The sequence below is a fragment of the Myotis yumanensis genome, unplaced genomic scaffold (genome assembly GCF_028538775.1).
Source record: "Myotis yumanensis isolate MYYU_CA2020_CCGP unplaced genomic scaffold, mMyoYum1.0.hap1 SCAF_8, whole genome shotgun sequence".
Taxonomy (NCBI): Eukaryota; Metazoa; Chordata; class Mammalia; order Chiroptera; family Vespertilionidae; genus Myotis; species Myotis yumanensis.
In genome coordinates, this window is record NW_027223759.1 from 42,951,959 (window position 1) to 42,966,104 (window position 14,146).

Sequence of the window (14,146 nt, forward strand, 5' to 3'; positions counted from 1 at the left end):
GAGCCGTGGTTCTCAACCTACCTAATGCCGCGACCCTTTAATACAGTTCCTCATGTTGTGGTGACCCCCAACCATAAAATTATTTTCGTTGCTATTTCATAACTGTAATTTTGCTACTGTTATGAATCATAATGTAAATATCTGATATGCAGGATGTATTTTCATTGTTACAAATTGAACCTAATTAAAGCATAGTGATTAATCACAAAAACAATATGTAATTATATATGTGTTTTCCGATGGTCTTAGGCGACCCCTGTGAAAGGGTTGTTCGACCCCCAAAGGGGTCGCTACCCACAAGTTGAGAACCGCTGTCCTAGAGGGTCCTTACTCTATCCTCATATTTTTGGATTCTTTTATCTTTTTGCTCTTCTGATTGGGTGTTTTTTGCTTCCTCATATTCCAAATCATTGATTTGATTCTCAGAATCTTCTACCCTACACTTGAATTCCTGTAAATTACTCTTTATTTCAGTTAGTGTATACTTGATATCTAGTCATTTTGACAGGATGGTGAAGCACATTGTGGAGTAAATTGAGCCCATGTAGAAATATGTTTGGAGTTTGTATTAACAAAGATTGCTGTAGGGATGAGGCCTTTTGGGCTCCCATCTGATTTAACGTAATTTCATATAGAAGCTACTGAGTTCAGCATTATAAGTACATGGTTTTCTTAAGAGAGTTACCATGAATTTTGATAGTATAGTTCAAAAGTAAATGTATAATTGATTCTATAAACTAGAAAGAAAATTAACTCTTTTTGCATTCAATTCAAAAATATCTACAATTTTTAAATCCTAGGTAACTTATTAGATAATTCCAACAGCTTTCTCTCTATTCTCTAGGTAGAATATGTTCAGCAAATATAAGCCAATTTTTCATTTTAGTCAATAATTTATAAAGGTATTTTTAATGTTTAGGTGTATGGGTTTATGTCCTATACCCTTAAATAAACTGACTGAAAATCTAGATGAATAAGTTTTTAGTGAATATCTATTATACTATGTTGTGAGAATGAAATACATTTTTAATTTTGGGAACTATACCTACCTTTTTTCCTGTCTAGTCATCTAGATAGTCAATTAACAAGTATAGTTGTAGCATAAAATTTGTCCTCTTCAGCTCTGGGGAGATAATTGGATTTTGTAGAAATTTTAAAGTAATGTCTATTTTCAAATTTGAAGTCTTTGCAAAAATACAACTTCTCTGTTGTTTAATAGTTAAGGTAAATATAGAGATTGACTAAGTGAATATTTAAATTTTATAGAAAATATGGGGAAATTCACAAATACCTAACACTGTTAATCATGTTGCACACAGCAATTACTAATGGTGGTGAGCTGTAGTGCTAATTCTTTCAAAACATTTGAGAGAGAAAACTAAGGTTTAGTAGAAATTAAGGAATATTACAAAATCTTATGGGTAAAGGTGACAGTTAAAGTCACACTGTCACAGGGTCACAGTTTTAACCCTCGGTCATGGGAAAACTGTGACAGTTGGCACCTTAACAGTCAAATAGTATAAAATGTGAATGAAAATATATTTTCTAAATGTTTGGATTCCATCAAGAATAAAGCACAAGAGTGATCTTATTGCCATTAAGTCATATTCTCTAGATCACTGAGCATAATTAAAATTATATAATAGTTGTTTCTATAATCATAAGTGGGAAGGAAAGCTTCTTGGTCCCAAATATCCTTGAGAACTTATATAGTTGGGGCAAAGGTAGGTTTACAGTTGTGAGTACACAAAACAGTTTATTCTTGTATTATTATTATTTATTTTTATTATTATCTTCCATACAAACAATTGTGAACTTACTTTTGCCATACCCTATATTTTCAGTATTGAAAATATATATGAACAGAGGTAGAGAACTTTAAAGAGTCAATTGTCAAACAGCTAGTTTCTTTAAACTTTTATAGGCCTGAAAATGGCTCTTGAGTGCCGTAAGATCTCTTGCATCTGTCTGGTACTTGTGATTATACTAGTAATTTTTCTCCCCTCACTTTCTGGAAGTGGATATGGGTGCAGATATATCACATTATAAAGGTATTTATAAACTTTATAATTACAAAATTTATAAGTGAGTACCTGTTCTTTGTATAGATTTGCGTTACCTAATTCTGAAAGACTGGAGACAATCACTTATTCCTTAGAATGTACTGTTTAATTTTGAGTCATTTCCTTCACTATATATTTACATTTCCTTATTATACTCATCACAGATCAGCCTCTTTATTTTTGAAAGCTGGTGCATCCCTAGAACTTAACCTTGAGAGAAAGGTCAGTTTGCTGTCCTGTTGAAGATCAGTGGTCACATCAACAAAGAGGGCTTTTTAGTAGTCTCTGATGTTTTCTTTGAACACATAACTATTGTGTTGGCCATTGAAATTGTGTTTTATAACATTTATTGTAATTTTAAAAGAATTACTGTGACTTTTTTTATTATAACTTGAGGTCAAATTTTTATCCAAGGAGGTGGTTTTGCATTCATAGCAGATTATGGAGAAGATGGGATTCTTTCTCACTTATATTTATTAAAACCTGCTTTCCAAAAATCAGTGAGTTGGGGGCAAGTATGTCAAAATTCCTAAAAATTACTATATTTAAGAAAACTCTCAGAATAAGGAATTTTATTTGAATAAAAGTTGTGTTTTGTGGGGTTCCTCCACCTCCGTCTTCCATATTATAAATCATAGGATAAGTTCTGCTTCATAGGGTGCAGACCTTTTAATAATTGACTTTCAGAATGGGGACTTAGCCATTGAGAAGAAGGCCGGTATGCATTCTCAGATTTGATAGAAATACTGCTTATTGTCTCTTCTAAACACTAAATAAAAATTATTTTAATGCCAAGTGAATAAAACAAGGTGCAAAAGAATATATCCAGTATGATACTGCTTTTAGAATGTTCATTAGTAAACAAGCTAAACAATATTGTTAGGGATACATACCTACTTGGCAAAACTTCAAAGAAAGAATACGGAATGGTTAAAGAAATAGCAGATGGTAATTATCTTTGGTAAAGAGAGGAGCTGCTAGGAAGCATCAGGGTTACTAAGGCAATATTCTCTTTCAGAGTTGGGGACTGGGTTCATAGGTGTTTGTGTTGTCATTGTGTCTCATAACTTACATACACTATAACTGTTCTTGTGTTGTGCCTATCAAATTTTTCACTAAATGAGATTATTGGATTATTTTCTGTAATAAAAAATATATGGGAGATTTGTTATTCAAAAGCCTACAAATTGGTAGATTTATTTTTATAAATAGAAAGCCCTCTCCTGAATATATTTAATTGTAGACTTTTATGTAGATTTTTATTTGAATCTCAATTAATTCATGCAACTATAACAGCTGGTGGCATTTAAATTCTAAATACTGCTTATTCTCATGTGTCTGCATCATTAGAATCAGGTGTTGTAATCACCCAGTGCTGCAGGAGATGGAAAGTCAGCTAGAATAAATATAGTTCTGGAGACTGCAGAGGGAATAATTTGAAGATGTAATTTGTATATAAGAATTCATTTTGTTTATGCATGTGGCAATCCATTTTTTTATCTTTTAATAAGAATGAGATGTAGACAAACATTGGTTTTGTTAAATGTGTTGTTTGATAAGGGTTTGATTATAGCGATAGGGGTCTTTCTCCCAAGTTCCTACCCCAGTTTAACTCTATTTAGCACATATTTCTTCAGCTCTGTTCTCTGAGGCACTGGGTACCCAGATGTTTCCATGTGTGTGGTTGTGCTTTTGTTTGACCTGTTGGGGATAAAATGCCCACTTCATGTCTTACAGCCACCTTTCAGTTACTCAATTCCCATCATACTGACTTTTCTAAATAACTGATTTTACAGAATATCTTGTCGCTTTTTACTCTGTATATGGACTCAGCCTACTGAAACATTCTTACAGTATTTTAAGAAACTGAGCAATTTTTCTTTTTTCCACTCAGCTGCTGATAAAGATGATAGTTCAGAAGACCTGTCAGTGCCAAGTAGTCCACATACGGAAGCGATACAGCATAGTTCTGTCAGCACATCCAATGGAGTCAGTTCAACCTCCAAGGCAGAAGCTGTAGCCACTTCAGTCCTCACCCAGATGGCGGACCAGAGTACAGAGCCTGCACTTTCACAGATCGTAATGGCTCCTTCCTCCCAGGCCCAGCCCTCAGGAAGTTGATTAGAAACCTGCAGTGCAGCAGTTTTAGATACTCATTAGTGACTTCAAAGGGAAATCAAGGAAAGACCAGTTTCCATTTATGCGAAATCTGTGGTTGTAAATTTTTTTTTTTACTTGAAATTAAATTTGGCTCTAAAGTTGGGGTAGCAGCAGTTGATGATCAGACTGAACAACAGTTTTTATTCTCTGGAAAAAGGCTGATTTTGCTTTTTTATAAATATTGTTAGATTTATTAATTTTTCTGTGCTCAATGTATAAATTGTATTATAATTCATTGTGGTTTATTTCATTTTTAATTTGGTGGTGTTTAATAAATGGGGGTGTTCCTGAATCTCTCTTCCCACTTCCATTTCTTTTGACCACCTTTTATCCCTCAGCTGTGATGGTAATATTGTTATATCATTTATACCAAAGTTCTGCTTAAATCCTTATTGACTTTGTACGTTAACAAAGTCATAAAGCACTAGCAAGAGAAAGAAAGTTGCTTTTAACCTTTTTGCCTTTTATTTTGCACATTATGCAAAAGGAAGAACATTAGAAAACACTTTTTGAGTGAAAACATGGTAGAAGACATACAGTGCTTTTATGCACACTTAATCTTAAACTAAATCAAGATCATGAATAGTGCATTTTTCTTTGTAAAGATTTTAAGTAAACATGAATTTTGGAATCCTTTATCATTTCAAAAATGACTATTTTTCAAGTTTTAACTTCAGTATTTTAAACCTTTTGTTTTGAGGCTAATAAAATATGAAATTATATAATGTACAATACAGGGTTATCAGATATCTAATAATTTTTTGAAATTAGGTTTTTGGGTGTTTTTTTTCAGGTTTCAGGTTACAAACTGAGAAGTTTATGCATAATCAAGTATGGTATAGTTGCCAGAAAAGCCTAAAATTACTACTTAGAAAATTTAAGACTGTTTACCCCCATTGTCTTGTACTTGCAAGCTAACTTGTACTTATTCTTGTGAAAGCACTGTCATCTTTTAGTAGCAAATTTTGATAACGTTTCTTGTGGGGAAAAAATCAGTATCTATCTTTAGAACAATGTAATTATAAAGTGGGAAGCAAGAGTGAGTGAGAGAGAGTATTTGTATGTGTGCGTGTGTGTGTGTGTGTGTGTGTGTCTTTCAATAGTTTATGCCAGCCATCTTTGCTTGAATGTTTAACGATGCCTTCAGTGTGATGCTGGCCAATAGGTGATTGCAATTTAAAACGTCATTACTGTGCAGGCTTGGATAACTAACATTCCATGATGTAGTTTGTTTCTGATGAGATGATTGTAGGTACACTTTTCTCATTATCCAGTCATCTGTGGGATACTGAGTTTTCTAATGTGCCATTATCTATTTTTATTCTGCAGTTACGTTCAAAATACAGTACAATATTTTAAAATAGACTAAATTGTTAAAAATTTAAAAGTAGTAGATGTGTGTAAGAGAACTTTGTAAAATAGTTATGAGTCCTACCCAGTAGCAACTTCTGGCATTCAAGCAGGATTCCATTATGTAAATATCTATAATGCATTTATAATAAGTTGTGTAGTTTGTTCTGCATCCATACTACACTCTTTGCTAAAGTCTCAGTGCCATCTCCTAATGAGACTGACATTTAAAACCTACATGGAATATCCTTGACAACTCAAGGAAATATCTCACCTGCCTAAATTCCAGACTGGGAAGCATTCAAATTATACAAATGACATTTTAGGACTTTTAAGTTATGAAGATAATAGGAATTTTATTTTTGGTTTGTTAAAACTGAGAACATTTTAGTTGATAATTCTACTTCTAAATTTTTTTAAATTTTTAACTGATTTTATAATTTTAAAGTAATCAATTTCTAATCATGATTTTTCCATAATTATGCTAAGGAGTTGATCTCAAAGGCACAAAATATGAATTTTGCAAGAAGGCTATTTTTATTGTAGTTTGGATGGGTTAGGAAAAGCCTCAATTTTTCTCTCTCCTAAGTCCTTTGGTGCATTTTCCTTTCATTTTATTATTTATGCAAGTTAAAATTCTTTGATAACAGGAATTCTTGCAACTGTAAAATAAAGCTACATAGATGTAAGAAGTCATGTAAACGGTTAATGAGCTTACCAACGTTAGCAAAACTTTCATTGTAAATCAGTCTGTACTCAGCAAATAAAAATCATTATTAGTTGTATAAACACAAATTCCATTTGGACTGTCAGGATGTCACACTACTTCTGTACCTAGCATTTTGAGTCCTTATATTTGCAATGTTACACAAACTGTACTATTTTCTTTCATGTGCAGTTTGCATGAGTAAACCATCAGAGAATAAATTCTATCTTTAAATTATGTTTATAATTGGCTTGTTCTTACCTATCTTTCATAAAGTAGCATCAACCTGATATTTTTTTTCCTTCAGGGCATTTATCACCTGAGAAGAACCTGATACTCTATTTCTGTGATAAAATTTATTCATTCTCAAAGACCTTTTCACTGCAGGGTGCTCAGGACTTATTCCTGTTTCTCAGCATTCAGTTTAAGCCCCATTCATGTACAGTGAATTTTTAATTCAGGTCCCTAACCTGAAACATTCCTTCAAATTCACCCACACACAGATCCACCAGCCTTTGGTGTGTCTTGGTGCATCCCTGACAAAACATCTTAAGTATACTAGTAACATATCCAACACTGAACTATTGGTCTTCCCCGAACCCTACCCTCACATAGAATCCTCCCACAGTCTTTCATACGTTCACTGATGGCAACTCCATTCTTCCAGTTGCTTAAGCCAGAACAACCTTGTCATTCTCATTTCCCCTCTTTTCACAGTCCACAGCTAACTCGTTAGGAAACAGTTTGTTTACTTTCAGAATAAACCAGAATTCAGCCACATCTCACCATTTACACTGCAATCACCCTGGTCTGTGCCATCATTTCTCACCCAATGTATAAACCCCAACTGAGAATCAAACTTTGGTGTACACAACAGAATGACGCTCCAACCAGCTAAGCCACCCGGCCAGGGCTCCTATCACATCATTTTATTCAGTGAATGAGTGCTACTAGGTGCCAGTCATTGTTCTAGGCTCTTGGAATACACCGATTACCAGGACCCAAATATCCTGCCTTTGTGAAGCTTGCATTCATTCTACATGGCAGAGGAGGGCGTGTGTTGGGAAACACGACACAGAATGTACCTTGTGTGTTATATGGTATTAGAAGTGGTTAGTGCTGGGTGAAGAAAAAGACTAGTTTTGCTACAGCATATAGAGTGATCTTTCAGTCTTGTCTCAGATTGAACAAATCTGAAGATACAAAGAATCATGGCTGTTTTTTATTTTAAGGTACACATTCTGACACGTGCTTAATTTGGATTATGAGGTTATATAGACCCTAAAGGCTCAGAGGACAGGTTCCAGGCTATGACTTAGATCTCAGAGGGCAAAAGAAGCTGGAGACTAGGACCAATTGATGCAACTGGGGTGCAGGACCATTTTTGGGGGTGACATGAAAGTAAATAAGGAAGAAGCAATTCCTTTCTCCTACCTTCCAGTGTCCCTCCACTGCCTCTTCTTGAAACTTACCACGAAGTCAGCTGACGAAGGAGAAACATAGTTTGCAGAGCCACAATCCCAGCGCCAAAAACCAGCGTTTAGAAGGGTGGGAATGCATCTGAGCGGTGACAGCTCAATAACCACACAACGGCTTTCCCAGCCTCCATCCTCCCCGGGTGGGGAGGTGATGGTGGCCCAGCTCATTGGATGAATGGAAATCACACGTGCAACCCCTGGGTCATCCATCTGTCCCCTCTTCTCTTTCCTTGGGCTGCAATGTCCAGCTAGAGGTGAGCCACGGGGTCACACAGGTGAGGTCAACACCTTACAGATGGCGGAGCAATAAGATTAAAAAGACCCAGGTCCCTGAAAACACTGAGGCACATAATGAAAAGAAAGAGGCTTAATTGGGCTTGTTGAAACTTTAAGCAGTGGTTCTCAACCTTCTGGACCTTTAAATACAGTTCCTCATGTTGTGACCCAACCATAAAATTATTTTCGTTGCTACTTCATAACTAATGTTGCTACTGTTATGAATCGTAATGTAGATATCTGATATGCAGGATGGTCTTAGGCGACCCCTGTGAAAGGGTCGTTCAACCTCCAAAGGGGTCGCGACCCACAGGTTGAGAACCGCTTCTTTAAGGCTTTATAGGGGGCAGGAAGAAAGGAAAAAAATTAATATAGTGGAAATCATGAAATTGAGGGAAACAAAAGTAGAGCATAAACATACAGTTGGGTGACAAAGCAATCAACCTTTAACTCTATTCGAGACGTGTAACAAGAAGAAAGGTTGAAAATAAAGACATGAAAAAAGATATGCTGGGAAATGCAAACTAATAAAATTAGAGGTCAGACAATATGGATATTGGGCAAACTAGCGCTCAAAGGATGCAGTATTAAATGAGACAAAAAACTATTTAAATTAAGATGGGGAAATCTATCAAAAATATAAATAAACCTCATTCCAAACAACACCTCACCGAAATGTAAGAGAGCATGCCATGCATAAGCTGGCTCACAAAATATTTTAATTCTTGGAATTGAACTTAGCTTGTTATACAACCCAATTTCAATTCAGTGTGATGCTAAAGCGATTCTTCTATGAGACAGACTAGCCAGAACCTGAGAAGTGCATCTGTAATCACAGGGCCACTACCCCTTTGACTCTATAGCCCAGTGGTTCTCAACCTTGGCTGCACATTAGAATCACCTGGGAATCTTTTTAAAATCCTGATTTCTGGGCCTCATCCTCCGGAAATTCTGTTTCTTTGTTACTAATGTTGTGGTCCCACCCCATAACAAAGAAACAGACTTTCCGGAGGATGAGGCCCAGGAATCAGGATTTTAAAAAGATTCCCAGGTGATTCTAATGTGCAGCCAAGGCTGAGAACCACTGCTCTAGGAGAATGGGTTTTCCCGTGAAGGGGTGAGTAGTCCCGCTGGGAAGAGCTCCGCCCACACAGTGACCAAGCTTTGGGAGGGAGAGAGAGGTGTCCCGGGAAATGGGCGGCTGGGCCTGGGACGCTGCAGGTGAGCGACCCCGGCTCAGCGGGGCTGAGCGTGAGGCAGGGCCTGTGGAGAAGTGGATGCTGTTGCTACTGTGTTGCTGCTTTGTGCTTTTTTTTTTTTCCTCCTGTAGGTTATATTTTCCATGATCCCTAAACCATCAGAAAAGCCTGCTTAAATGTTCCCACCTGGTTTCAGCTTTCGCTCCGGGGCGGGGCGGGGCGGGGCAGGTGCAGGGAGAGAGCAGCACCCGCAGGCCGAGGTGGCCATCCGGCCTCGCTGTGGCCTCCTCGCTCCCACACCTCCCCAGGTCCTCCCGGGCTCCGTAGCCAGGCGTGGCTGCCGTGGCGGTGGCTGCGCTGCCTGCTCTGAGTCTGCAGTCCCTGTCACTCTGGCCGAAGAGGCTCTGGGCCCGGCACCTCCCCACCAGCCCACCTCCCGCGGGGCCCACAGCCCGGGCAGGGGCTCCTGCCATAGCCAGGTTTTGTTCTTTGCTCGTTTGGTGGGGCTGGGGTATTGATTGTTGATTTAGAGGAGCTCTTAAACTGTGTAAAGGGGATATTGGAACCACCGGAGGGAAAGGCCCACGTCCACCAAGCAGGTGGCTCCTCGAGTGCAGTGCGGTCCTGGGGAAACGCTCGCTTCCCACGTCTGGCTTGTTTTCTGCCAACTGCTCCCAGGCAGCCCTCCTCCGGGGGGCGCGGTGGGACCCTCGGGCTCTCACTGCGGTGCGGGTAGGTGAGGAGCTAGCGCACAGGTGACTGCGGGGCTTTGCTGGGCCTGTTTCCCCCTGGGCCACAGAGGAGATGATCTGCCCTTGGGGTTGGGAAGGGGTGGGGGGAAGAGACCCAGCCGACATGGGCGCTCAGAGCAGAGAAAGAGTGGGCGCTGAGGAGCACGGGATGACAGGAGACGACAGATAATGGGGGTTCATTTGGGAGGTTTGGGGAGACAGTAAAGATGGCTGTGAAGTCTGGGTGGAATGCGATGGGGTCCCTGTCGTGTCACGCCCACTCTTCAGCAAGGTCCCAGAGCCTCACAAAAGGTGAATGTGTTCGGGATCCTTAGAGGGGGGAGGGGGAGGGTTTCTCATGTATTATCTCATTTAATCTTCCCATCGGGCCTGATCCTCAGGGAGGGGAACCCTGGATTACAGGGACCCCCAGCAAAAAGGTGGTGCACTTAAATGGTTAGGCAACGTAGGAGAGCTTGATAAAGGGACTGATACGAAGGGGTGGGCAGGGCAAGAGGATGTGCAAGTGTTGTCACTGGAGCTAGTTCTTCGGGGCAAGGAGTGGGTAGATGGAAGCTCGGAGGGAGAGAGCTGCGCGGAGGGGCTGCCTGACAGACCCGGGGACAGCCAGCAGAGAGCTGAGCCGGCCCACAGTGACCCCAGGGAAGAAGGAGGCTTGCCCAGGTCATAGAGCCGGGAAGTAGCAGAATTAGAGTTTGAATCCAGGTTGGACATAGAGGGAAAGGAAGGCTTTGAGTGGATACTATTTCTAATGAAAAAAAAAAAAAGTTATTTTACTTAACTAATGTTCTCAAGCTGGGAGTACTTTTATAAGTAATCCATAATTTGGGTTTTAAACAAAGTGATTTTAGTAATAAATTTATTAAAGAAGACTCAGTATGTCTAGAATAGGAGCAGTAGGCACTGTTAAATAAGGAATTTAAAAGTCTAGTATCTTTAGTTTAAAGGAGAATTTGACTTTTTAAACATGAATTTTTTATTTTAAAAGAAAGGTGCAAGAATTGTAAATAAAAGTGATTTCTCACACAGGCAACAACTCATACTTCTCTCCTGTGTCAGGGCTTGCCTCCTGCATACTCCGTTCCCAGGTCCTTCCAACGGGAGAACAGAAAGACCTAGTCATTTCCGCTTCATTGAAAGAAAAATGAACAGTGTGTATAACACTTGAGAAAAGCAAACTTTTCATTTTTACCATAGCGGGTCTAGAAAATTGGAATTAGTAGGAAAGCAAATATTAAGGCTGAAATGCAGGTGGTAATGTTTACTTTTCAGTACATTTCCTTCTGAGATAGGAGTCAAAAGAAATGTTACTTTCTAATTAATTGAACAAAACACCACCTAGTGGTAGTATTTTAAAAGTGAAGAGAACATATAAATTCTAGAAAATTTGAAATGGAAACACTATCAGTTTATTTTAGCAGGTAATTATTAGTTTAACATTAATTTAATATTAAAATATACAAGGGCTTACATAGGTGGGGTTTGTGTGTGTGTGTGTGTGTGTGTGTGTGTGTGTTTTGTTTGTCTGTTTTCTTGGCTATAACTATTAAAAGCTAGACAAATAAAATCCTGTTGCATCAAATATCACTGAATACTCCTTTCTTATGGAGGCCTCCCTAATGAGGTGCAACTATGTGTCTGCAAAAGTAAGAACTACATGCTACATATTACACTGAGCACTTTAAATGTATTATCTCATTTAATCTTCCCAACAAATGCACGAATCAGGTTCTATTTATTTCTTATGTTTTGTGAATTAAAACACTGAGGTTCTGAGCAGATCATTTTCTCAAGGGCACACAATTAGAAAGTAACTGAGCTAGGATTCTGTAATGGGGTAATGTTTTCATAGTAAATTATACAACTTCTATTTCTTTACCCTACCTCTCACTCTAACCATCAAGCAGAAATAGTTTTCTAGGTGCATGACCTACAGAGAAACAATTGAAATAGTTCAGAAAAAAAAAAGAGGTTGTAGCTCAATTTTGACTTTCAAAACAGGTATTTTAAAGCCCGTGGTACAAAAATAGTAATGAGAGGCCTGGATCTCTACTGTAAGAACTAAGCACTTTAACTCGAAAAGGATTCTTGCTATGCCTCCTAGCACTGAGAGGTAAGCTTGGAGAATGAATCACAAAGTGTACCAAGAACCATGGAGAAGAAAAAATGCAAAATGTGAATACAGGCCCTGCTTCCTGGTTTGGAGAGGAACTTAGAAGGCTTTGGGGGGGATGAGTACTCAACACATGAGGGCCTGTTCCTTGACCACCACTTTGAGGTCAACTTTATGATGCCAGGGAGTGACGATGACCAGCAGATAGCTTGGGAGAAATTCAAAGCAAATGAGGTTGTTGCTGCTCTCCAGCACCTGGCAACGAAAGCCGCTAGCCTCCTGGAGATGCCTTGTGTTTGGAATGGCGCTAGCACAACAGGACCCCAGGAGTCGGCTTAGCCTGGACAGGACAGCTGTTTAGATGAGTGTGCCCATGGCAGCTTCACAGAGGCCCAGGCTCTCCAGAACGGGGCAGGACATGTAGCTAAGAGCTCCTGGACTCCAAAGGAGAGGCATGGAAGTGCTGAGAAACTTGGCAGCCTGGAAGAGTTGGTGTTTCAGACTATGGTGTTTCAGAGAACCTGAGGCAAGACTCACCATCACAGCGGAAGAAGCCCGTGTACAGTGATCAAAGGCCCGGGGGCTCTAGCACACAAGGGGGACGAGACCTCAGGGGATACCAGCGAACAGGATGACAGCTTCCTCATTGCTGTTATGTAACTTGAAGTTCCCTCTGAGCCAAAATGTCGATTGGGAAGAAGGGAATGGAGGTGGCAAATCCGCTGAAAGATGGGACGTCGTGCCAAATAAACACTTGGAAACTTAGCAGAGACTGTGCTTCGGAGCGAGGGACTTAGGAGAGGGGGAGGGAAGAGTCTAGGCATGGAACTGGCAGGTCATGGAAAAACCCCTCATGCCACGCGTCCTCCGGAACTCTGTTTTTCCTGCTTTGTTCCTTGGTGTCCAACTTGCTGAGCTTTTACATGTATTTGAAACCAAGAAACTTGAGAGCTACCAAAAAAATGAGCCGAATGCTGGCTCTCAGCAGACAAGCAGGTGTGCAGCAATCACAGGAAAGCCTGCTCTTGCACAACCAGATCGGCAGCCCACCGCAGGTCAGCCCGGAGTGCTGGGCTGCAGAGCCTGCTGTGGCAGTGATGAGTGGTGTCCCTGGGATCTGGGGACAGGAGCTCAAGCCTCACAGAAGGGGAGAGTGGGCGGCAAGCACTAAAGTGGGCAGAAGAGACCAAGAATAGAAACTAGCCTGGGCTGGTTAGCTGGCAGGGTCACCCTTTAGGACAATGGGAAGCTGCCACTAGTTCTGTTACCCCTGGGCACTTACTGCACTGTTGGCCCAGGGAATGCTTTCTCAAGGACCCCTTTATCTTTGCATGGCTGCTCAGGAGTTAAAGCTGCAGGTGGCAGCATCTGAGTGGCCCAGCTGCCCATGCTAACTAACTCCCAGGGGATGGCGAGAGAGGTTACCTGTCTGCTTCAGATGCTGTAGCGGGAGATCGTTCCCCACCAAGACTTATGCAACGGAAGACTCTCCTAATCTATAATAATAAAAGGGTAATATGCTAATTAGACCGGACATTCTTCTGAACATCATTCCGGATGTCCTTCCAGACAAAGCTGGGGCCAGAGGGGAGCCAGTGCCGGCAGCCAGGGAAAGGAAAGCCTACTCTTGCATGAATTTCGTGCATTGGGCCTCTAGTGTAGAAATAACATTCTGATGCTGGGTACCCAGAGGAACTAACAGCAACCCCCACCCCTGACCTTAGCTAAACCAGTGCAATCACAGCATCAGAAACACCGGGGAGGAGGTGGAACCTGCCTTCCAGCCTGAAGTGGTCTGGGAGATGCAGGAAGACTTCACGGACGTAGGTAGGAATGATTTTAAATGTGTTTACATTTCCACTGGGCAAGGGCGCACTGCAAAATGCCTTGTAGGGAGTCCAGCTATCCCCTGCTTTTTGAAAGTTCATGTCACACCACTTTTTTGCTAAAGACCACCATTTAGTAACTGTTTTCGTTAACGGAGAGGATTTTCACTTTTACAACACAGGCAAAGGTTGCATTCAGCATTTGTTTGCTCCCGGAGCAGCA

The 14,146-nt window shown here is 40.3% G+C and overlaps 1 protein-coding gene across 3 annotated transcripts in view; it reads left to right on the top strand.

The window, feature by feature from the left end:
• The window catches only part of ATF2 (activating transcription factor 2), a 108,748-nt gene that overhangs the window by 73,090 nt on the left and 21,512 nt on the right, over positions 1-14,146 (top strand). The window contains exon 14 of one of the 3 annotated variants that reach the window (XM_070422714.1): positions 3,958-6,516. The exons of the other annotated variants lie outside the window; for them this stretch is intronic. Coding sequence (XP_070278815.1) covers positions 3,958-4,184 — 227 coding nt within the window. The 3' untranslated portion in view covers positions 4,185-6,516. Of the gene's footprint in view, positions 1-3,957; positions 6,517-14,146 lie in introns of those variants that run through there. 3 annotated transcript variants of the gene reach the window in all.